This window comes from Osmerus mordax, chromosome 15 (assembly GCF_038355195.1).
Source record: "Osmerus mordax isolate fOsmMor3 chromosome 15, fOsmMor3.pri, whole genome shotgun sequence".
NCBI classification, from domain to species: domain Eukaryota; kingdom Metazoa; phylum Chordata; class Actinopteri; order Osmeriformes; family Osmeridae; genus Osmerus; species Osmerus mordax.
Window position 1 is genome coordinate 14,040,587 of NC_090064.1, and position 25,244 is coordinate 14,065,830.

At 41.5% G+C, this 25,244-nt stretch overlaps 1 protein-coding gene across 4 annotated transcripts in view; it reads left to right on the forward strand.

Annotated features, from left to right (window-relative positions):
- The first annotated feature begins 12,187 nt into the window (after window positions 1–12,187).
- The window catches only part of eya1 (EYA transcriptional coactivator and phosphatase 1), a 56,781-nt gene continuing 43,724 nt past the window's right edge, over window positions 12,188–25,244 (forward strand). Inside the window, exon 1 of one of the 4 annotated variants that reach the window (XM_067251211.1) lies at window positions 12,188–12,294. In XM_067251211.1, coding sequence (XP_067107312.1) covers window positions 12,261–12,294 — 34 coding nt within the window. In that variant the 5' untranslated portion in view covers window positions 12,188–12,260. Of the gene's footprint in view, window positions 12,295–12,566; window positions 12,585–25,244 lie in introns of those variants that run through there. The other 3 variants (XM_067251203.1, XM_067251205.1, XM_067251213.1) reach the window with 3 other exon arrangements.

Genomic DNA, 25,244 nt, shown 5'->3' on the forward strand with positions numbered 1-25,244 from the left:
ATCATGTATGCCCGTGTGTTCACGTGTGTGTGCGCTTGCAAGAAGGACAACTGTGAGTGTTTCAGGGATCTTGGCACCCATGCCAGAGATCTCTTTATTGGGTCACACGTTAAACCAATGGCAGATGCTCTCTCCTCTTGAGCCACTCAGCTGTCAGTCTCCATGGTTCTCAATCCTGAACTGACATCCCCACACTCCTTCTTTCCAGGGACATAACATCCAGGCATCAGTAAACAATCCAACTCCCTCTGGCTTCATAAAAGTCAGGCTGGAGACAGCAAGCCAAACAGCGGCTGTTCATAAGGGGAAACCCTTTCTTTATTTTTGACACAAAAGGCTATGGCTAGCATGCTAACTGGCTAGGAGGAAGTGCTGTTATAGTTAAGCATGCCAGCGGTTATCCCCCATCATGAAACCACACCACCAGTCTGTCAAACAACTGTTGTGTTTCGAGGAACACACTGCAGTTTGCCATGATTCGTTTGTGTGGTTAGTTGATTATACCGCAGTAAAGCAGACAGTTGAGTACTTTGTGAAATGGCACCCGAAAAACAGGCAAACCTTCTTGTTTTCTTCAAGCCAAAGTCAAAGTGAATTACGTACATCTAAGCTATCTACTTCTCCGCATTGACACTGAAGTCTTTAGGTTGCTCTGTTATTCAGAGTAAACATGTTGCTGGACATCCCAACTAAAGATGTGTTGTAATTAAGCCAAATGAGGCTCTGATTTGTAGGGATGAACCTAAATAAAACATAATACACTTTGTCTAGTTTTCATGGTAGATAGAGCTTGTTCCTATTTCCATGATCAGGTCTTCAGCCTCATGAAAATGTTAAACTTTTTTGTGTGTGCTGCCTATTCAGGCCTGGGCAGTCCTAATGGCGCCCAATCAGTTCCACCAGGACTACTCCAATGGGGTAGGCGGCCTCCACCCTGATTACACTGAATTGTGGGTATTTCCTGCCTCTAAGCCTCGCATATGGATCTAGTAAGGCCGTGGCTGAGGGACTACTGTTTCTCTCCACTACATCTTCATTTCTCTTTCTCTTGTTTTTTTTTCTCGGCCCTCAGAAAAGCAAAAACACTTTTGTTTTTTCTGGCTCCTCTGTCAATATGTGAGATGGGCTTTGGCTCGGGGTGTACTTGCACAATGCCAAAGAATATCCTGGGAGACAAGTGTGGCTAAATGCTGTTTAATCCACATGCTCACTATCCGTCTGCTCAATGAGCCACACCTACTGCCCCATTGCTACGGGGCCAACTGACCTTCCTTCGATTTTGTCTGGACCTTACCCTTTTCCCCAACAGAGACATGGTTACACATGTAAATAGATTGAAGGTGGTGGAGCTGAAGGTGTGTAAAATCAGGTCGGTTATAGGCCTATGTGTTGCTGTTTTGTGTTTGTGTTGAGTTTATGTTAGGGATTGTAAGTCATTTTATCATTGTTAACTCACAAGAGGGTGCATTCCATGAGCCTTTGCTTTCTGTTGGTGACGCCATAGAACCATGATGTAAACCAGCCAAGGATGACCAAAACAAGGTAGTGCCTGAGGGCTGAAGTTACAGGGAGCACTGACAGTTTGGGAGCATATCTTGTTGTTTTGATTTAAGACAGTGGCATATGCATCCAGTTGTTTAAAACATGTTTTAGATGCTATCATTTTCTGATCAAACGGGCACAGTTTGTGTCTGATCTGAGGTTGGTTGCGAGTGGCACAGCTGTGGATTTGACATCCAGCCAAGAACACTGTCACCTAGACATTCGCTCCCCCTTATTCCTCAAGGCAGCGTTTTTAGCTCTGAAACCTATGACTCATTTTCTGACAAACACATCTGGGATTTTCAAACAGGATTTTCCTATTATCACCTGCCAAGAACTGACTGGCACAGCACTATATACAAAACAGTCTACTATTCTGCTATGGCAAAGAAAATGTCCTGCATGATAGGGCAGAGCGCTGCCAGCGATGGACATGCTTCAGTAGACCCTTCCCTGGTAACACATAGACGTCCACACACCTTCCAAAGTGAGCTTCAAGACAGGGCCAAAGCAGAATCATGATTGACTGCTATGCAGGAGTCATGAAAACAGAAGAGTCAGTAGAAACAGGGTGTTCTGCCTTACAGCACACAGCACATGCAAAGTAAGGTGATATGATTGCAGGTTCCATCCCAGACTGCTACACATACCCTTATACAGGTTCTTTGTGGGATCCGAGGGAAGACTTTGGCGTCAGGACAGTTGCCTTTACTCAGAGTATGTTTGCATTAAACATTTTTGGAGTGGGGTGCTCATTATTGTGTGTTCAGGCCTGAAACGTTGACCATACTTCCTCTCCAATATAACCACTGATGAAGGAAAGATTGAGCCACATTTTTCAGAACATTTTGCTTACCTACCTGCATAAGTATTTGAGTTGGCAGTTGTCCCTCCTCGCCCCATAATCTTAGGCCCATGTGTTTTGATTTGCACAGTGGAATTTGAACAGTAGTCTCAGAAGTAAAGTAGATTGTAAATGACCAATTTAATTTAACTTACAGAATTGTCCCTTTCTCATTTTCAGGGAATTTGTATTCACGTGTGTTTGCTGTGTCTGGAGGTATGTCCAGTGCAAAAGCTCTGATGACTCTGATGAGAAACAAGCCAGTCGTGTCTCTTGTCTGTGCCTCCACCAGGTGTACTGTTGCTTTTAAAGCACAGAGACTGCGAGACTGGCACGCAACAGGTGATTGATTGACTTGTTGTTGGGTTGTCATGCTGACTGGAATGAACTGAATGTGAATAGTGCCTCCACCGAGCACACCAACCCTCAACCACTCCAGTTACCCGGGCTCCTCTCCAGGTATTGTAAATCGCGTTGTCCTCTGTAAAAAGGATGAAGAAAAAAAGGGGTATTAAGACCGAAAGTGTGCCTCCGCCTTTTTGTATCAAAAGAAACAATGTACTTTCTCCAGGTGCAGGTTATTTCACTTTCCCCGTAACTTGATAGGATTCTAACTCAAAACACCTGTTTTACCTAAATGAAACGCACCATATAATGTAATAAAGTGTATTGTCTGATTGGCTATGGTAATTCTTCATTTTAGCCACAATAACTATAAGTTCAGACCTAAAAACCGACCAGATATCACAAAAAACAGATGTGGTTCCAGTTCTGAAAGAACAGCATGGTTCCTGCAGAGGTAGCACCAAACCTGCCCCTTGACTATCCGGAACAGTGTCTGTGCACAAAGAAAACATCAGTGAATTGTTCTCTTTTAACATATAGCATAAATCAAAAGGTTATAGAGGAGTTGAGAATAGAGCGCCTGACATTTTCTGCATGACAGAGCCATAGTTCCCGTGTTTAAAGGGTGGTGGGAGCTTTGTGCTCTAGGCTGGGTTTGCCTTCCGTTAAGCACACTTCCGTGTTTCCTGGTCCCCTGGCGGTGACACGATCCAGCTGGAGGAAGCAACCAATGAGAAAGATATTAGATCAACTCCGGAAAAATTAATCGAATTCTCTGAGGTCTGCTGAAAGAGAGAGACAGAGAGACTCAAATACTCAAGAGAAGGGGCAAAACTCTCATGCTTTCACCAGAACAACTCTATCAAAGCTCACTCCAGCTCCAAATGATACAGGGATATGATACTCATGTGGAAGGTGTTGTGTTCCTTTAGCCGTCGTCCAGACAGGGGTGGTCTGTGCAACCGGATCCTTTGACATCACTGAGAACATGAAAACACGAAACATAGTTATTGATCACAGAGTTCACGCTAATCAAATAGCACTCTGGTTTGTTTGAAGTTAAAAATGGTTACAGGGGGTGTTTATCGTTGCACTACTGGACCTTCCAAGCTGGCCCCCTCTCAAACATACATGAGCAGAAGTGTTATTTGTATTGTTAAATTTACATTAAGTCCATTTTAATTGCATCAGCCGCTAAACAGATCTTACAATAATGGGCTTGACAGAGAAAATTGCAATCATCTATGGAGGGCCTGGAGCAGTGTAATGGACAAACCTGATTAATTTAATCTGGTTGTGTTCCATTATGGCTGCACTTTATCATTTCAACAGATGGAGCACGAAGAAATTAAGAAAGGCTCTCAAGGATATTCAGCTCTCTCTAGCTGTCTCTCTCTCTGTCTCTGTCTCTCTCTCTCTCTCTCTCTCTCTCTCTCTCTCTCTCTCTCTCTCTCTCTCTCTCTCTCTCTCTCTCTCTCTCTCTGTCTCTCTCTCTCATCTGTTCATTTGCAGGTGTGTGGGCCGATCTGTAGATATGAGGGCCATGGACCCCAGTATGAGTGCATTATCATACTTAAACAGATTAGATCTGCAGCCACTTGATGTTGCAATGAGTCAGAATTGTCCCGTAATGTATAACTGAATGCCTTTATCATCTTAGGGTTATCAAATCATGTGTCATTATTAACCAAGGAGGAGTCAAATGAAAACTGCTTGTATGCCGCCTGTATGGAAATTCCTGTTAACAGAAATGCCATTCTTGTTACTGCCATGACTGAAATATCTATAGAACAGGCTTAGGCTTACAACATCACCTGTCTGATCTAATATCAAGGTGTTACAAGTCAGTGTGGTACAGTGGGCTGTAGGCAGACAGATAAAAAATTGCCCAGCCTCTCAATACTAGCATAATGGAATATAGGAGATACTATATGGAAAAGAAAATGCTTCGTGTCAAGTACTTTCTGAAGAAATGCAGTAGGATCATCTCTGATGCATGTTCTTAATGAGTCCTCATGATGCGGATCCACGTGGGTTTTGTCAAGTAGCAACAGTGGGCGCATTTTGTTGATTACTACATGGAAGTGAGAGAGAGAGGAGGGGAGGGGAGAGGGGGGGGGGGAGAGAGAGAGAGGGGGGGGAATAATCCTGTCTAGGCAATAAAATGTCCAATAATAATAATAATAATTCTTTCCCAAATGATTCAAACTAGAATATCCCACCCCCTCCCTTCACAGCCACTCCCACAAAACATGAACGCGCTGCCTGTCAGGACTGAGACTCGTTTAGTCCACAAAAGAGAGAGAACTACATCGTTTTTTTCTCAACGATTTATGTAAGAACACACACAACACTATCATAATGAACATAAACATGGCTAACGTTAGTTCTCACTACTTTCAAGCTAGCATGTTAGTATTGGGAAATTCTATGATAGACTTTCAAAGAAATTACCCCCAGTATACAACAAAACAGATAACTTACCTGTCCATGAGATTTACGGCTAACATGGCGTCGCTTTGCGGCCCCTTTAAATCTCTCAGTTCTGTCCAGCGTGGAAAAACAATACTGATATTGACTCTGGTTTTACTTCTTGCTTAATCCAATCAATTTTTTCTGGTAGCCCTTTCAACTACTGTCTGTTTTCTCTTTCGTATTTTAACTATGAAATCTGGAATTGGATTTGTTGCCTGCTCTTTCTCCGCCATTATTTTGCCTCTAGCTTGGTTGATTAGCATACCTCTGCCTAGTCTGATTGAAAACTACATTAATGCGCATTAAGTGCAGGGGCAGAGTGTGCGCAGGTAGGTAGACAGACAGGTAGCCCATCCAATCATTAGTCTCGGAACGGTCTTAATGATTTGTGGTATTTATTACAGTCCTGCGACGCCCACAGATGTCGGATTGATATCATATTACCGTCTCACCTTTAGATATATTGGTTGCTATCAAGATGTGAAGTTATGACAAAAAAGTGCTTCTCAACAACATTGCCTACACCATCTTTAAACTAGCAATGATGGGTAGGACTATAATTTTTTTTTTTTTTTCACTGTAGTAGCCTAATGTAATAAAAACAATAAACAAGTTTTTCTATTAAATTAGTGATGATATGATCCAATAAATTAGAAAAGATGGTTTTAAAGAGTAAAAGGCAGGAACAATGTGATACTGTGATTTGAAATCAACAAAAACTGAAATAGCCTATATATTTTACACATAACCAACACTGCAAAATGTATGGTATAATTTACATAATATTAGAGTCTGTTGAATTACCTTGAAATTTAATACATTAAGTCAAAGTCATTCTGAATTCGAATTGTCTTTTCTTTCAGGAATATATCTATTTCGGTGTATGCACGCACGTGTTGAAGAGTGAATTAATACATATTTGGAAAAAAGGACTTACATATTTAGCCACTGAGAACATGGGCTAATTTTATAAAGTGTAACGTACAGCGATACCTTAAAGAGAGCTAGAGTTGGTCTGGCTCAAGTTAGGCTATTTGATTTTGTCGCCTATCGCGGAAGAATCAACAATACCTGGAAAGAGCAACTGTGAGTAGCCATGCAGTAATACTCAATTACGTTTTTGAACTGTGTCCTATAGCATACAGTACTTCGCCATGCAATATATACTGTTAAAGCCAAAACATTATGAATAGATAAGAAGCGCCCAAAAAAGTTTGGAAAACTTTCACGTTTGCACGTGATGATGATTTGACTATAGACTCGTGAAAGTTCGTTAAAATATACTATTTAAAATCTAGCCCCTCATGTTCCTGGAATACCCTTCGACAACATAATAGTCGTCTAAATGTATACAGTTGGCTAGTTTACTTTTCGACCTAATACCCTTCCACAAGCACACTATCTCGATGTGCTTTAAGGCTTTCGTATAGATGCTTAAAGGTGGAGGCATTACCACTCACATCATTCGAGGACTTTTGTGGTGATTCAAACCCGCTACATGTTTCAGCTCACTAAACAAAATGTGGTGGTCGATCATTAATGTACTGTAAATTAACAGTAGATGTCGTTTTCTTGAGTCAAGTAAAAATATATATATATATATATGTTAAAGAAAATATTAAGTTACAATGAAAAATTCCCTTAACTCAACCATTCTGACGATGTTCTATCTCAGCCAAGCCTCATTTTTGTACACAATTATTTCCTTTTAGCTATGGACCACACTTGACATTGATGGATAACAGGGCAAAAATGAATGTTTTCTCCTCAGCCAGACTGTGTTGGATTGGCTGGATCATGTATGCTGTTATGCCCCCAGACCATAGGACCTTGGAAAGATTGAGTTCCAACTCTGCTTTCCCTATTCCAGTGTCATAGAGTTTACTTCATTTTCTTCAAACCAGAACTAATTTTAATGATATATTGTTGAGCCACATTGTCAAGACAGGAGTGTAAGTTATGTCAAAGGAATAATGTGGCTTTCAAAATCAATTCAGCAAGAGCAGGTATTTAGCTCTATAACCAGTCTAGCAAACTACTGGACCAAAAGTGGCCTCTCTTTTCCTCTAAAACACAACTCTAATAATCTCACTTTTGCTTGTTTATCTTTTTTAAGCATCAGCTTTTTCCCTCTCTTGGTTTTCCCTTTACATATATGAGGATATAAGATTGTCCGCTTGTGCTCTCTGGGTGCAAGGACGATTATCTGAAGAGTCGCTCCTACTGTAGTAGCCTCCTACAGTGGCATGGCTGCATATACAGAGTAGCTGCCCTCCTTGCTTTGTCCATTCAAAGTATCACTTGCTCCATGGGAGCTGTGAAACACATGTGAGAAGGCCAGAAGGGGTGAACATGACAAATGGCACTTTAACTACTACACACATTCATTAGTGTGTAAATCATCTATTTTATGAAGTTCAAATTTTTTAAGCTCATGTCATGTGAAATCAAATATTTGTGAACATGCTTGAATTTGCATTGTGAAAAGTATGGCCCAGTGAAATAGGAAAGTTAATAATAATAGTTTGAAATCACGTGTTTCAGAACATATTTAATCTAATCCAGGAATCCCAAAATGCAAAAGTCAGCATGCAGGAACCAAAAATAACACTTATTGTCTTCTGCAGAGTAAATGCCAAAGTAGCACTGAGTGAAATGATTTCACTTTCATTTGTCATGCTCTCAGGCTCTACAGTAGGCCTATGTGTTGGAGGCTTTTCGCTCAGACTTAACTTCAGAAAAAAGTTTCCCTGTGGATTCTCCTTACTTTTGAAGTTTCATGCCCCTCCAATTACTGGGGGCCAGGCAGTCTCCCATATAGTGTCCTTGGACAGCTCTTCAAGTACTGTGAAAATGTCTTGGACCATTAATTCTGGATTGTCTTCATCTGTTTGCATACTTTTGACACTGTAACCATTACCCCCTCACTCTCTTTCAGTGATCCTTTCTCCTGGGTGTGTTTTCTGTGGTTCTGCAACACAATTCAGTCTGTCTGGAGAGGAAGCTGTATGATTGTGCCTTTTGGCATGCTGGCTAATAGTACAGTGTGTGTGTGTGTGCTTCTACGTCACACACAATTAGAATATATTACAGTATTTGAAATCATTATTTTAACCCTTTCTGAGGGACCAGAGTGGCTCATAACAGTTCCCTGTTCACCTGCACTTGAAACCCTTAAGCCTAACAACTCCAGATGTTGATTCCACAAATACAATTATGTGCCTCTCTGAAACCCTCCATGATATCATAATTGTATCGTAAACACAGCTAAGCAGCAGGCAAACACCCACAGCACAATTTCATGTAACGCGCCCCTTACTCTTAAAGATGGCTGGTGTTTTCTTTTCTCCAAACTTGTGCATTTCCAAGCGGGGGGTTGCTTTTGCAAAGTAGGCAGACTCCAGAAATTAATTTATCCAAATAACCAAGATCTCCTGTGCCAGGCAGACTGGGACACTGAAATGGCCTTGGTAGGCAAAGCCTCCTTTTGAAGTCTGGAATGTTTTGGCTGACTTAGAGCAGGCGACTGGAGTAGAAGGATCATTTTCACTGACCCTTGGGATTTTTAACCGTTTTCATACACCGGGAACAAAAACAAAAGCAGGAAAAATGCCTTCACTGATTTACACTGACTCAGGCATCAGAAACGAAGAACATTAAACTGATGTTGAGAAATAGGTACTTCATGTCTGACTGATGCAGTATGCATTTTATTTAATAGTGTTTATAATAGACTCTACAATGTATAGGTTGGGTTTGCCTCATTTGAAAACTGGTGTGACTGTATGGCTGAAACCTTATTATGGCACTAAAGTATAGGCAACGCCATGCACTCAAATACGCCTTTATTAATGCCCCATGGTTCTAATGAGATGATCATTTGGATCTGGGGCAAAATAAATAACTCTATTAACACTAACACTCTGAATCACTACAGTACTCAAAGTCCGTCATTAGTAAAGGACAAGTGTATTAATGGCATTACCACTGCCAATTACCCAACGCCTAACATCCACAACTTAATTAGACGCATTAATAAAATGAATGTCTGTTTGTGTATCCCTAAAAGCATTCTTTATCTTCACTTTTCAATCATAATAATTAAAGACGCCACATTTTTAAACAAGCCAGAGGAGGAAGAAGAAAGATTTTTTTGTTGTTGCACAAAACCAGGCAGTCTTGAGTAACAGAGCACTTAGGTTTCCAGAGTAATAAATAATTCACTGGTCCTCAGTGATGAGCTGCTAAGGGTAGAAATCCCTAATGACAGCTTTTTATAACCTATGACTCAGCTAGCCATTATGCTCCTGACATCTCTACACAGACCACATCCTCTCTTCCAGATCACTCCTTTTTCACTTTGCTCCCGCTTTACTCCTAGAGTGCATCGATTAATTACCCAGTTCTAATTTTTCTTTCTCTTCTCCACCAAAATACTCTCCGTTCCACTTTCTCTGCTTATGTCTTCGCCTCCCATTGTTAGTTTTTTTTCACAACCCCACCTTCTCTCCTTCTCTATTAAACTACACGATGCAGTCTCTTTTGCTAGTAGCTACTTCTGCTAATTTCACCTCACTGTGGTTTTGTCCGACAGACCTGAGATCTACCAGTGCCTGTTGCAGCCAGCCAGTACTGCACGTGTGAGGTAGGAGACTGAAGAATTTCCCCCTACTACTTTGAGTCTGTGACTGGTCAAGTGTGACTGTGCCTGATTGGCATAATGACACTCTACCCCCCAGGTAAGGTAATTCCCCAAACCAGCTGAGCTCCACCATGCAGTATATGGCAGGAGATCATTGCTATCATGATATATTACATAATTGAATCACTAGGCTTCTTAATATGTACTATACTACAGTAGAAGAAAAAAAATCAAATTACTTTACCTTAGTCACTCCCTTGAGCTAGCATAGGGAAATACATCTGTTGGCCCTGATTAAGTACCTGACAATAGAGTTAGCACAGTGCTGGAGGTTTATAGTAATACAGCGGACATGGGCAATTAGGCCCGCCAAGTAATTTACAGTACAGCTTGCAGGTGGCGCCCAGGAATGGAGGTTGGGACCACCTCGGTAACAAATGAGCCTGTATCCAGCGAGAACAGCAGCACCGAATGACTTCCATACTAGGCCATCAAAGCAAGGCAAAGCAAAAAAATAATGCTGGGGACATATTTCATATGTGTTATGATTTTGGCAAGAAATTAAATAGGCTGCTTGTTTTTTTGTTTTTTTTTTCATCATTGCCTGTAGAATGAATGATCACTTTTATATGCTGTTGACCTTTTTACGTCAGCACAGACCCTCTCTCACTCTCACTGCTACCTATTAATTATGAAATACTGTAGGTCTCGCCTGTTTCGTTTTACTGGCTCTTCCTGCTGAACTCGGTGTGAAAGGCTGCTGTTCTTAAATAGGTGTATAAAAGTGCGAGTGCAGAAATTCCCCCCAGTATTAACTCACTCCAGCATTATGTCATCAGAGTCAAAAAGGCACTGCTGAATAAAAAATAGCCTGTTTCACACATGATAGACACCTTAACACATTTAGGAGGAAACAAAGCAATCCTGGTTCAGTGTTTTGCATTGTAGCAGTACTCAAAGCAGTAGCCTCGTAGTAAATTCACTTTTCACACCTGCTTTTAATGTACAGAACACAGACAATTCAATACCGTGTACCACTCAATCTTATTTATCGCTGTTAATATAATTACGCAATTAGCAAATGGTAGTTACTCTTTAATAAAGTCTTCATACTTTAGCTATGCCTCTTTCATTCTCCCTTCCAATCAAATCCATTTAGTTTCATTAGCATTATTCAGTACGGAGCAGGTCAGTTAAGGAACACTGCCCTCTCCTGCCTGCATGCCCGTCTGGATCTCCCTCAGTCCCGCAGATTGAAACATTACTGCAGGTAGAGCTTTACATTGTGGGTGAGGGGGGCTCCATGTCCACAGCTTATCAGCCTCTAGTCTGGGTCACACAGTGGGCCACAGTGTGCCGGGACCCCTGGAATAACTCAGAACAACCTGATCCCCACTGTCAGCACCCCGGGCCGTGCGTAAGGTCATTTCATCAAGGCCCCTACAGCCTGTTTCAGACGAATGGAGAACTGCTTGGCTTGTTTCCTCTCTTAATTCCACTACATTAAACAGGGGCATGTTCAATGGAGTAAATGTCATTCGTACCTGTAGAGTTGCAGATAGAAGTTTCAGCACGTTTGGAGGAAACAATGTTTGTGGTCGCGTTGGACGCAAGCACTCCGTGTAAGGCAAAGACTTAGAAATGGAATGAGGAGTACATACACACTGTTATTATTTAAGCAAAACTAGGACACTGAACAGCAGTCTCAATTTCATAAGTTAAGAAATGTGGACTAAACTTGTTCAAAATTGCATCAATTTTCTTGCCACATTCAAGCCTGCCGACCGTAGAGAAAAAAACAGCCTTCTATAAAGCGCAATGATATAAGCTGAACCACACATTTGGCAGGCGGGACAGATAGCGGTGTGTGGTCCACAAGTGCATGCGTAGTTATTTTAGACCCCAGTCCAAAGGAAATATATATTTGCAGAGCACCTGCAATACAACTTCGTTCTGAAGACAGACACTGTAAGTAGAGGAGCATTTTGTTCTTCCCACTGACAGACAAAGGATTAGATATGTTGAGCTCAGCTATTATTTGTGTGCCCTGCTGTCAATAGTAATAGACAAGGAATTAGTAAGTGATGCCTATCTTATGGAGGTGATTGCCTTTTCTATTTTGACTTCTATTTGTCTTATATAAGGAAGCCGCTGCAAGGCAATTATCACATCTGCTATTCTTTCATTTTATTAAACATTTTTAGAGCAAATAGCTAAATAACTGACGACTCACTAAGTATTCCCAGCTGTTGTTTCCAGAGCTAAGGAACCAACAGATGGATTTATAAAACAGATTGGGAAATGTTTCTCTGGTTATTTTCACAGATGAATGTGTGAACTCCGAGTAGGACAAGCAAAACGCTACTTGAGGTCTTTGCCACTGAAGTTGTTTAGCTGGTCTTCCTGCTGTACATGGCCTGGCCAGGAGCATCAGCCACAGGCTCCGGTAGAGTACACTTTTCCGTCTGAGTTTGAGTGACAGGCGCAGAACACAGCTCTAATTTAAAGCTTTAGCCTATCCTCACCGAATTAGCCAGGCTGTTGCTACACAGTCACTCCTTCTGCTTCTGCACAGATGAGGAAGTAAACACGACGGTTCAGGAGTTCACTTTTTGGATGGCTGCCGGAACTACTTAAGGCTAGTGACGTTTTTGAGGGAACAGGTGGTCAGAGTGACATAATTTTGGCTCAACACGGTGATCCTGAGAAATTAGGCCTCGTTGGCCTGCCAGAAAGGTTAGCGCCCTGTCAATAACTATGAACGTCTGGTGATCCGCGTTGTTTTTAATGCAAGCTGATAAAAAGCAAAGGCTATATCAGGTTCTTGATATCAGGTGTTATTTCTTTATGTACAGTATGTCCACACAGTATGTGTCCTTCCACTCAGTACATGCACACTTAGACACACACATACGTGCACACACACACACACACCCATCTGTGACATGTCTCAAGGCTTGGCTGAGAAAGCTATTTATTCTCATACACTGTTAACTACTGGCACGTATGCTTCAGAATGGAATGCCATTCAGAATGCAGAAAATATATTTAGTTCTCGCAGACAGCAAAAGGCACCAGTGGGTCTAGCCCGTTTGCGAGATCAGTTATTTTTGTCACAGTATGGACTTTCAATTACGATAATCTGTTGCTTCTCTCCTTCAAGAACATTAGGCCTAATTAATTCATAGCCATTAATAACTATCAAAAAGGTTCACACTGTTTATGTGTACTGTAGGTTGCAATACAGAAATTCATACACGTACAGTGTGAATTTACAATAATTCGCATAAAGCATTACGTTTTCAACCTCAGGTTGTTGGCTAGCTAAGATGTCTGTATTTGTTGGGTATTATTTCTTAACTGTAACGTATTTACAACACAATGGCGTGACTCGTTAGTGTGTTACAGTTTCAGTGGCGGCCATAACATTACCTGAACCAGCGTCCCCACTCTCTGTTACCAACTATGTGGATCATTGTATCAATAAGGCCTAAACCATTGGAGAGTGCTGCTTTCCTTGAGCACATTAAAGAGTTGTTGTTGGATAGTGTGGAAATACACAGCAGCTGCCAGTGCGGTGTTGGCTCCCAGTCAGGTGCTCCTGTTGAACCCTTCAGGAGTCTAGCGGATGGAGGCTGCTACTCTCAGTCTCATTAGCTGCAAAGACAAACACACAGTTACTGTCAGTCGTTACAGACCATTGTTATTATTACCGCGTTTTAGTGGTGCGTGTTCAAAAGATCCTTTGTCAGCCTGATCTCCATATTGTGTTAATTTAACTGACTGCTTCTCGGCCTTGTTCATTTAAGTGTCCTACAGGCTCTTTCCCTCTGGGGGTGGAGGTGGTGGGGGTGGGGGGCGGCTGCTCTGCGAAGCCTCTGCATATGTTGAGGGGGGGTGGGGGGTTGCCCAAAGCTCGGCAAATCTAACAGCAAATCCGTGTGGTTAAACAGGGATGATCCGAGAACAATACCCACATAAGTGAATTACCTGCTCAGTGGGAACACACAAGAGCTATGTCCTGCAGCTAGGCAACTAGCAGCCCCACTGTTTGTGTTCGGAAACAGTGGGCCAGCACTGCAAACATGACTTATCCTGTTTAATTGCTGTGTAATTGCTGTGAAGTTGTCATATATGTCTGTTTGGCTTGCCCTACACAAATAGCAGAGGGCATTTTGGATGGCCATTGAGTGTATAAGTGGAGACTTTTCTTCTCCTGTTAGGCAAATAATTGGAGGCAGAAATTGTGTAAACACTTTGGTAGGCTAGGCTGATGAAGTTTTGATGTATTTTCCAGCTTGGAGTAGTTGTTCTGTCTCAGTGAATTAAACAAGGTAGAGTTTAAGTACTTTGGTACAAAACGCCTTTTGAACTTTCACAGAAGTCTATTAGACTAAAATGCACAATGCCATTTGTCCCTCTAAAACAGAATGTTTGATTGGATTGAAATGTAAAAAATGCGACAAATGAATTCACAATTTATGTCATTTCACCATTGGTGTGTACTCAACTTAGTTTACTGTAATGGAAACAGTAAACGGAAACAGATTCAAGGTGGATCACAGTATCTCAATATCACACTTTCGATTGGTTGCTGTGAATAATACCTATGTGGTCTCAATGCTTAAACTTTTTAATTGTCCTGGAGGAGTTTAGATTTGAAGTCCCAAACCCATTGAGATATCTAATGAAGACTCTACCTTCCAGGCAGGCATATTTTTCCAAATGACAGTAATTTACATATGATGTATTTAGAGAAGAGGAGGGCAGGCTAATTCTATTTTGAGATTTTCCTTTGTTTTAGGAGTCATTAGCAGCTAGCTGAAATCTAATTTTTACAATTTCATCAGGCCCTCTTGGAAAGCCTTTGTGAGCTCATCAGAGAGAGGCATGTATTGCTAAGTGTTCTCTATTGCATTAGCACACAATAAAGCAACCAGGGACTTCTAGAGACGTTTATATGGAATTCAGTTAACACTCTGCCAATTCGTTTTTTATTGGGACGCAATCAATTTTTATTCATTTTAAAGCCAGAATGCTTGCTTTCATTGTGTGCCTTCCCCAGCTTGTTATAGAGCTAAACAAATTACTCAGTTGTTTTCACAAAATGGTATTGTTTATGTTAAAGATTTCCTCTTGGAAATTCATCCCTATCCTGACATAATATATATTTCATTGCTTTCAGCGTTTTCAGACAAAATGTTTTTGATGTATAATATCCAAATTGTAAATTCAAACAAATGATAAATGTTGGATTTCAATGTTCTATGAACGTGCACACCCACAACTGCTTTGTAGATATACCAACTGGCTATTTCAAATTTGGCAAAGCTACCAGTTTAAGTGAGTGATTTAAACAGCACATTGATCTTCAACTATTGCATGGACGTGTAGAGTTCTTACCCATTACAGCCATCACTCATGTGAACTGGAATGTTATTGCCACAACCTGATGACAGAACTCATCAACTGATTACATGTGTGTGCAATCTGCCTAACAACTAGGAACTAGGGCAGGGCTAAACATACTCTTTCTGAAGCAGTACACAGCTACAACACTACTTAGTTACTACAGATAGCTAGTTATAACCACAGCCTCTCACCTGCTTGTTCTGATATGCCCAAACATCATGTACACACACACACACACATGCAGTCACCCACACACACACACAGGGTGCATTTTGCAGTGCAATTTGTCTTAAAACTTTGAGTTGCTATTTATTTAGGTGGTTGTGTGAATAACCGAGAACTTGATACGCTTGTGTTGCAAAAGTAGTTTGAGGCGTCTCTGTGCATCTCTGTATGGTGGCATAATTAGAGCGCTTAAGTGCCCCTGAAGACAAGATTCCTCCCCACTGAGGAAGGAGGCAGGCCTCTAATGGCACCCTTCAGACTGTGATATCATTTATTGTTTCGTATCAGATATACTCCCTGTACCCTTCACTTCATTTTCGCAGGGGCACATTTGACCTAAAAGCAGCCATCTCCCGCAGTGTCCTCCATCTCTCCTGCTTTGTGAAATATTCTGACAGACATTTTCCAACCGACTGCATTTTTTTTCAATACATAAAAAAAGAAAAATACTTTCTCTAAGTCTCTGAGGACTCATGGCTATGTATATCCTTAAATGACACTTGGTGACATTGCTCTGGTTTTATTTTTTTATTTCATGAATTTGGATCTATTCTGTTATGGGCTCTGGAATGCTTTCAACGCATTGATGAGATGACAAGTTATCATTGATCTGTCCTTACTTAGAGGGATCCATTAAATAATGTATGGCTTCATGCACATTACCAGTGCACTCTGCTGTTCTCGGCCCATTAGAGGAGACTAAGGGGCCTCTGTGGCTCTCAGCCCTTACAGGTCCTTGGGCTCATTTAATTAAATTATCCTATAATGAAAACTCCCATAATGAGATTAATTTTAATTATTCATTAGTAACCGATTTGAGCAAGAGGCCGGCTGCATCAATTATGCATGGGTGGGCTAAACATTTTTCAATTCATCACCTTTTCCCTTTGTAAAAGGTGCAATTTATTAAGTGCTCTGCAGCTGCCTATGCTGATGGAGAGGAAGATATGGCTGACCAATGGCCTGAGGTCAGTCAAAAGTGGTATGAAATCACTAGGTTGACATTTGATAATCTGCATTAAATTACAGATTTACTTATGACCATCTGTGCCTCACAAATAGAGAATTATGTATATTTGATTGTATATTGTTTACATATATTTTTCAGATTATTAAAGATGAGATTTTTTTGCTATATTAAAGGCCGTATTAGGTTGACATATTTATGTGTCACCTGATATATTAACTCTCATGAGACGTTAAAGCTTGATGGTTTCATCGTAATGTCTATGAAGACAGAAGAGCAGAAATCATAATTTGTGTCATTCCTTCACTTCTACTTCCATCAGGCGGGCATGATGAATACCCATGTGTGGACACATGATCACAGTTTGGTAGCCGGCCAGCAGAACAGGGAAAGATTGTCGAGTGTCACACAGTGTGAAACTGCAATTAGCTGGCATGGAAGTGTGCTTGTTTGCGTGGAGGGTTCGAAGGCATGACAGGTAGCACTACAGACCCGTGCTGTACTGTAAGCTAAAACCTCATTGAAAATGCATCCCTTATGAGGGGAAAAAGGCGCACATCACTCTCTTTCTTTATCTCTCTATCACCAACTGACATGTATAGAGATATAGTCTGTACTCGTCTGTGGTGGCCCAGGGCAGGAGACAAGGAATGTCATTGGGATGGCAAGCCCAGAGCGTTCGCTAGGCCCTCATCAATAGCTGATTAATAATTCAGGCTGAGGCTGGGGCTTCTTTTGGGGCAGGGTTTCAGCTAGCTTGTAATTTTGTAAATTGCATAGTCATCATGCAATGAATGGGGCTAGGCTGGACTGGGTTGGGCCTCACAGCTGCCAATGCATGGTCTACACAGGACGTGGATAAGTCCAAAAGTTGTGTCCTCTTCTTGTAGTTTATTTGTGTATAATACTTCTTCAACTCGGAAGGCTACATGGTGCTATTTTAGAGAATTGATTAGCAGCATTTCAATCCAAATTGTTTCAGCGAATGCAGTATTTACGGTTTTGGTGTGCTACAAGATTGTTTAAGCATCACAAATATCCAGTGGTGCCTTATCAAGCTTATAAGAAACAAATGGATATTTAATCCCATTGTCTGATACTCAGACTCCCTCAATCCAGGCGCAGCCATGGATGCGGAACACTCCCTGCCCATTCAATAAACACGCCCCTCAATTACCTCAGTCATCTCCCTGATTAGTCCCATTTAACTAAATTAGCCTTCTAATTGACTTGAGCAGATATACCTGTTCCATGTCCCCCCAAAAAAGGCTATTTTTCCTTATTGTTTCCTAGGCAACTAGAAGTTTTTATGACCTATAAAAAGTTGCTAGTCCTGTAACTGATCCATGGTTGGGCAGTTGTTTGTTACCATGGCAGGCTGCTAATCTATTTATAGGTCTACAGACTCATAATATCAGGCACAGATATCATTACAATTTAAACTTTGTTCTTAGCAACACAGTTGCTAATTCATTTAAAGGAAAGTTGACAAAACTCAAATATAAAAGGACTACTCCTGTAAGGACTGAAATAGGCTGATTGAATATGGGGGTGTTGTTTTGAAAACTCCAACACCTGGCGAATCCACCTTCGAGTCAAAAGGTCAAGAGGAAGCTTGGCTTGACACTGTCTTCCCATTTTCCCACTGTCGTTTTTTTTTTTCCCCACTCTGAAGCGGATCCTTGAAAACAAAACGTAATGTTTATTTTGGAGTGGGAAGCCTTGCCCCGGATGACCTGAATGTCTTTGTGGTGGTTGGGTTTGTGTGTGCAGCAGCGCAGTGCAGCCAGGCTGCTGAGGACGTTGCGTCATGCGTTTGTCATCACAGGCTCCTCACAGTTCAGCTCCTCTCTTGGCACCGTGGATGTCTTCATCTAAAGGTCAATCGGAGTTCCTCCTCTGTGTCTACGTGATAATTTATCTGCTTCACAGGGTTGAAAAGGTGTCGTAATTATTTTTGGTGTCATTTACAAACCTCTAGAAACTTCCTCCGAGGCATTTGGCAATCGTTACATTACCCTCTCAGTAGATCAAACTGGTGAGTCCCTCTCATCCTTGATTTCTTCCGTCTCCTCTGAAGGTATGCCGTATTAACATTACACATCCTGTTGATTGAACTTCCTTAGAAAAGCCAATACTGTATGTTGGCGTGCACTATCCTATTTGACTATTTTGGTGGTCCATGTAAAGCCATTAGAAGCGGATATTTGATATTTTGATGGCTTAAAGTTATCTTGTGCTTCATAATTACTCTTAGTGTGAATGCATGTACAGAGAGAACCGTCAAGTGCTTTGTTAAGATCAGAAAGAGGCCAGAAATGGAAAGGGGGAACAAGGTTCAGGTTTTAAAGAGGGGAAATATCAATGGAAATCTGTTTAGACTGTACAGTAGATTCATTTACCTACTGTAACTAACAATCAATCATTCTAGGCCCAAGAGCACGTTTTAACATAAGAAGCACTGACATGCCCATGCACTTTATACCTACATAGGCTTTTTACCTTTTTTTTGTCCGTTTTGGCGATTAGTGCTCTGTTTTTGAGGTTGTTGTGAATGATCCTCCTCCTTCCACATGATCTGTCTTAAACATCCTGCTTACAGAATGTTAATTCATATCACTCTGCTGACAAATATGGTCCTCACTGTAGTTACAGTATAACACTGTGTTCCTATTAGACACAAGATTGTTGCAGGACAGTTCTACATGCCTGAGCAGGTTTCTTGAAGCCTGTTCAGGTATCCTGCATGTCAAAAAACAACAAGTTACATTTAGCAGACGCTCTTATCCAGAGCGACTTACAGTAAATACAGGGACATTTCCCCCTAGGCAAGTAGGGTGAATTGCCTTGCCCAAGGACACAAAGTCATTTTGCACGGCCGGGAATTGAACTGGCAACCTTCAGATTACTAGCCCGACTCCCTCACCGCTCAGCCATCTGACTCCCAGTTAGGTTAGTGAAATGCGAATATGACCAGATGGTATTTTCACAGGAACATACAACATGACACAGTGAGCCCTAGTTTTTTTCAGCGGATATGAATCACTTTGAGGCACTTCAGTCTAGATTAGATGAAGCATGTTTTCACACAAGTACAAAGGGTTAGGGTCGGCCTCAGAGCCTGCTTTGCAAATTCCATTTCCTCATAAAGGAAATCACCTTTTGAGAGAGGGCATCGCTGTGCAAAACACATTAGGAGGAAACAAACATGGAATGTTGGCATATTGGTTCCTTCTCTGCCACTTCATAGACATCTCCTAAACACACTGTGTGTGTGTGTGTGTGTGTGTGTATGTGTGTGTGGAGTCTAGAGGCACTTTTGGCTAATTGGAGTTTCCCTCTTGACTATACATTTACAAGTCTTGGCTTTTGTTTGTACTTCTACATCGTATAACAATTTCTAGTTTTGACATTTAAAACGTATAAATATTTGAAACTTTAACACAGCTTCCTGTCCAATGTATATCAATAGAGTCCATGTAAAGAAAATAAATGTCTGCCTCCCTGACTGTAACAACAACTCTCCCAGGTCCCAGAGTCTCTCAGAGAGGTACATAGGAGGGATGCTATTAGCATACACATCAGGGAGTCAGGTGGCTTAGCGGTTAGGGAATCGGGCTTGTAATCTGAAGGTTGCCAGTTCGATTCCCGGACGTGCCAATTGACGATGTGTCCTTGGGCAAGGCACTTCACCCTACTTGCCTCGGGGGAATGTCCCTGTACTTACTGTAAGTCGCTCTGGATAAGAGCGTCTGCTAAATGACTAAATGTAAATGTAAAATGTAGCACTCCTCATGCATAATCTTAAACTGTGATTAACTCCAAGTTATTTTTGAATTACTTGTCGTGCCTCCAGTCACTCTGTGACGGCAGCATGATCGGAGGCTCTTACTGGTTCTGTGAGCCGCTAATAGTTCACACTCTCCTACAGGCTGTGAGAAGTTGCCATGCTCAGCAACTTCACCCGGTCCAATAAAATGAATGGCATTCCCTGTCCAGATAATCCAAGTGTCTCTTTTTCAAGTGCACATGCGTAAGGAATCAGGGAGACAGAGAAGACCAGCTGTTAAGTGTCTATCCAGGAGTTAAAAATGACCTGAAAACTGGTGTCCGATGGCAACACACATTCAATATGCTAAACAGCAGCTAAAATATGCTTTACATTTAGTCATTTAGCAGACGCTCTTATCCAGCTCTTATCTTAGCGACTTACAGTAAGTACAGGGACATTCCCCCTGAGGCAAGTAGGGTGAAGTGCCTTGCCCAAGGACACAACGTCAACTGACACGGCCGGGAATCGAACTGGCAACCTTCAGATTACTAGCCCGATTCCCTCACCGCTCAGCCACTTATACCTCTGAGAACAAGTTTGGGGCTCAAATAAATTTAGAGGTATTGATATTGAATTCATTCAGCCTACTTACACATACCAACATGTTTGAGTGAACTAAAATAGCCAGCACATATGATATATTAATTAACCCTTTCTCTTATACGCACAATGCAAACTGACATGCCATTTTTTGTGTTAAAACTGTATCAAGCAAATGGCATCCAGCACTTCTTTTAGTGCAACTGTAGGTAGTCACCAAACAGAATAGTACTGGCCCAGTCATGGTGGCTTTCCTCTGGCCAATTTAAACAAACGTTTGACCCCAGACATTTGCCTAATGTGTTTTTGTTATGTGGACTCCTGGCTTCACAAATGTCACAGGGGCCGGACTGGGGTGGACAGGAGGGGGGGTGGGGGGTTGTCTGCGAGGAGGGGGGTAGGAGAAAAGGGGCGCAGGCGGGGGGGGAGGGGGTTGAGAGGTTGAGGTGGGGGAGGGTTTCGGCAGTAGTGTCTGCAACCTCTGCAGTTTGCAATCCCACCGTGGGGAGTTGGTGGTGTGGCCAAGCATCAGCCCCCCCAGTACTGGATCTTCTCCCCAGGGGCCCGCTGACCAAGCATCAGCCCCCAGTGCTGGATCTTCTCCCCAGGGGCCCGCTGACCAGCGGCCAGTCCCCTGGTGCTCTGCTGACCCGGGCCCAACTGGGGAGGCAGCTGTGGAGGGAGAAGGGGAGTGCCACATTTCTGGACTCCCAGCCCATGCTAGTAAGGGGCCAGCCCCAGACAGTTGGGGCAGTTATGACAAATGTTCCATTGGCGCTCCACTTCGCATGCTCGTGTTTGAGGGCCATTAGAGGGGCGCTGAAAATTTATTACCAAACATATTGGTATTTTAGGGTGCAACTGATTTAGATTTAGTGGTGTTGGTGGAGACTCTCTCCATCTTATTCTGGAATCCCAGATTCCAGTGGTGCCTTATTTGGTCTGTACTACTTTTTAGAAGCAAAGACAGAAAAAGATTTGACTAATTTTTAACTTTGGTATGTCCTCCTGACCAGTGCGCAGCCTCTAAGACACACTTGGATCCCAAATACATGATACAGTTTAGAGACTTGTGAATTGGACCATACTTACTCCAACTAGACCTACTGACATCTGGTAATTGTTGTCTTTTGTGCATCATCATAAATGATAACTGTGTGTGTGAACAGGTCCAATATTTGTGCGCTAACACAATGCAACAACATGTGAGTGTGAACTGGAGCTGTGTTGAGGGGATTGGCATATGAAAGCAGTTAGCCGGCCACTAGTGTGATGCAGAATACACGAGGCAGAGGAGAGCTTTGTTGTCTTGTTGGATATTGGTGGAGACAGTGGCCCATCCACCATGCTACTACTAACTTGGCAGGCCGACTTGTCCAGCCTATACATTACACAGCTCTGAGGCCCTGCAAGGGTTGCTTCAACACAAGGCCCAAATGAACAGACATTTGAGCAAAACACACAGTTTTCCTTCCACTGGCTTTACCTAACGAGGAAAATGTAAATACCCATGTCTGCACACAATTGCTGTCTAAAGTGAAATAATCATTCTGTGACGATTCTGATTCGCATTTCTTGGCTATATTCATATACATATGATCGTTGGATATGGATACATTCGCAGCATTGATGCACATCAAATTGTTTTGTGCATAGTCAGTAGAGCACACTGTTAGGTTGATTAGTGTCTCCCATGGAAATGCATTACTGTTAAGTATTTTCTTTCACACTAACAATGATGTATTTATCTTGCATACATCTATATAATACTTTCTTGGGAGGCCAATACCTTACTGAACTTAAAAGCCAGTGACTCCGAGTCTGCAACAGTCAAATAAAAGGAAAGAACGCATTAAATATCAATGCTTCGTTCCTAGATGATATAGCTAGTTAATTTACCTTCCTTTCATATTTTAGCCGTTGATTTTGGACATGTTTAAACAGGCCGTGTTTTCTCTGTGTAATTCCCTGTGTGATCCTCCACGTCCTGGTGATGTCTCATTCTGAGTAATAGGTCTCTGAAGTGTGCTTGTTTGGATTTTTTCATGCCACGGGAGAGCAGTAAAGTGTCTGTCTGAGGATTTTGGGGTCCTCATAGACTTTCCCCAGGTGTGCCTCATTCCTCATAAAGACCCCAGCTTTTCAGTCACGCTGCAGTCAGAGGATCTGTCTGCAGACTGCTCTACTAGAACAACACCATACTTATCACTGTCTGCTGAACAACTGTCAACTTGAGGAAGTTTCATGTACTGAGTCAGGGAATTGTTTACATGTTTCTGTGATAGGACAGTCTGTAGTTTGTTCAGAGTTCAGTATGTTTTATTTCACTGGTAGGAACAAATGGGTTTCCTCTTAATTCAAAACATATTCCCTGTGTTTTGTTTGAAACCATCATAGCCGCTACAATCAAGTCTTGATTGTTAATTTAAGGACGTAATGTCTATTGAGGTTAACCAATGTCTTTGTTCCATTCACTTAGGAGAGGAAAACTCAAATGTGTTTTCGTGTGGAGGTATGTGGTGTATTTACTTTTATCACTTGTTCCACTGCCAGACAGACCAACCTTATGTTTGTTTATGGGGATTTCTGGCTTCACTCTAACTTTCATTCACCACTTGAAAGCACTTGACTCTGTGCTACTAATTTACCTAGAGGGACTTCACAATTATCTGTCTGCCCTGTCAAAATCTTTTGCTTTTTTTTGTGGTGACAACTTGTCATCATCAAAGATAGTCTTTAGAGTCAAATTAAAGCTTCTTTTCGATAGATGGGTTTATGCTGCACTGTGGTTGTCTGTGATTGGCACACAGCGATAGACTCTTCAACTAAAATGAAGGGTTTTTTATTTTTGTTGATCAAACATTCAATGTAGTACTTTGTTTCTTGCATGTTTGATGGATAGCATATAATTGGAGACTTCTAACAAATGAGAAAATCTATGTTTTTAAAACAGTATTTTGGATAGAAATACCTTGCATTTACATTTTGACAAATTATGGTTGCCAAACAATTAAGGTTTGCTTCATTCAGACATACAAGTTAGATCATGACTATACAATATTGTCACCATCAAATGTTTATGTATATAAAAATAAAGCTCTTATAGCTATGTTTCTATTTTTTAAAACCACGTTGCTTTACTTATGGCCCAGTAGTTATGTTATTTGGAACAAGAAACCTTAAACCTTCAATAAACAAAAAGTACAAATAAAAACAGCAATGGGAAACAGGAACATATAATACCAGCTACTTGAAAAATTACCATCCAGTTAACTTTAAGTCTGTTGTGCGTCAGGGGAGGGGAGAAAACCTTACGGTTTAGAGAACTTTCCTCTTAGTCAGTAAGAGAGCACTTCATCTGGTAATGCCTGTATAAATATATAAAAGTAAAAAAAAAAAACATATCCAAAGTTATCCTAAATTCAGGTTTCCCTTTTTGGGGGAAGGTCTTGGGTGTAACGCTTTGCTGAGACTTATGTCAGAAAAGGAACTCGATCCCCCCGTGATAGCGTGATATTGTGTAAACACTGTAGTAGCTCTACCTAAACAAATTTGCAGCATATGCATATGAAAATATTACAAGTGTGTCACCGGGGTGTTAGCATGTCGTTTCATCTGTAACACTTGATCCCCTGTCACACCATGCCCGCTCCTTTCACAGTGTCAGTCCTTCCTTTGTCAGGCTATGTAAACTCATGTTACCTAGATGTTCCCTCCTGTGAAAATAGGCCAGAAAAATCACGGGGAGTTCAGAAGGCTTTTCCACAACATTCTAACAACAACATTCTAGAACAATCCACACTTCAATGATACAGAGCTGGTATCATCCACCTTTATCCGTTTTATAAGAAGACCCATGTATATGGATTTGAAAAAAACACTTGATATGCAGTTAATACTCAGGTGTTTCTAAGAAGTCGAGTCATTAACCTGTGGCCAGTGGAGGACAGTGCAGATCTCTCCACACTCTTAATTGCAGGCAGGCATCCCTATAGCCCCACATGAAGACGAATGAGTCCCATCTAGATAATCCTTAATAAAGAACGGCTTCACATTTAATCTTAGCTCACTTCTCAAATTTCGTGCTTGATATAGGTTTTGGCAAGTAACTTTTAGCACTGTTGTCAGTCCAACCGTATCAGTACATCTTTTGTTAAGCTTCCATTTGGCAGAGACAAGAGTGGCTTTTTAGGCAAGGTTTTTTCACCATCAAGCTGGTTTATTTTATTGTTCAAATGTAGAAAGCTAATTTTCTTTACTTTATGCGCACATAGTGTTTTAGCATCACATACCGAAGTGATTCAGCCCTTTTAAATGTATGATTCCGGTGTTTTCAACTGAATTATTTTTTCAAAGTAGTATCTGAGTGTTCCAGACGATACCTGCAGAACCTGGAAATAGCCAAACTATTTACAGATGT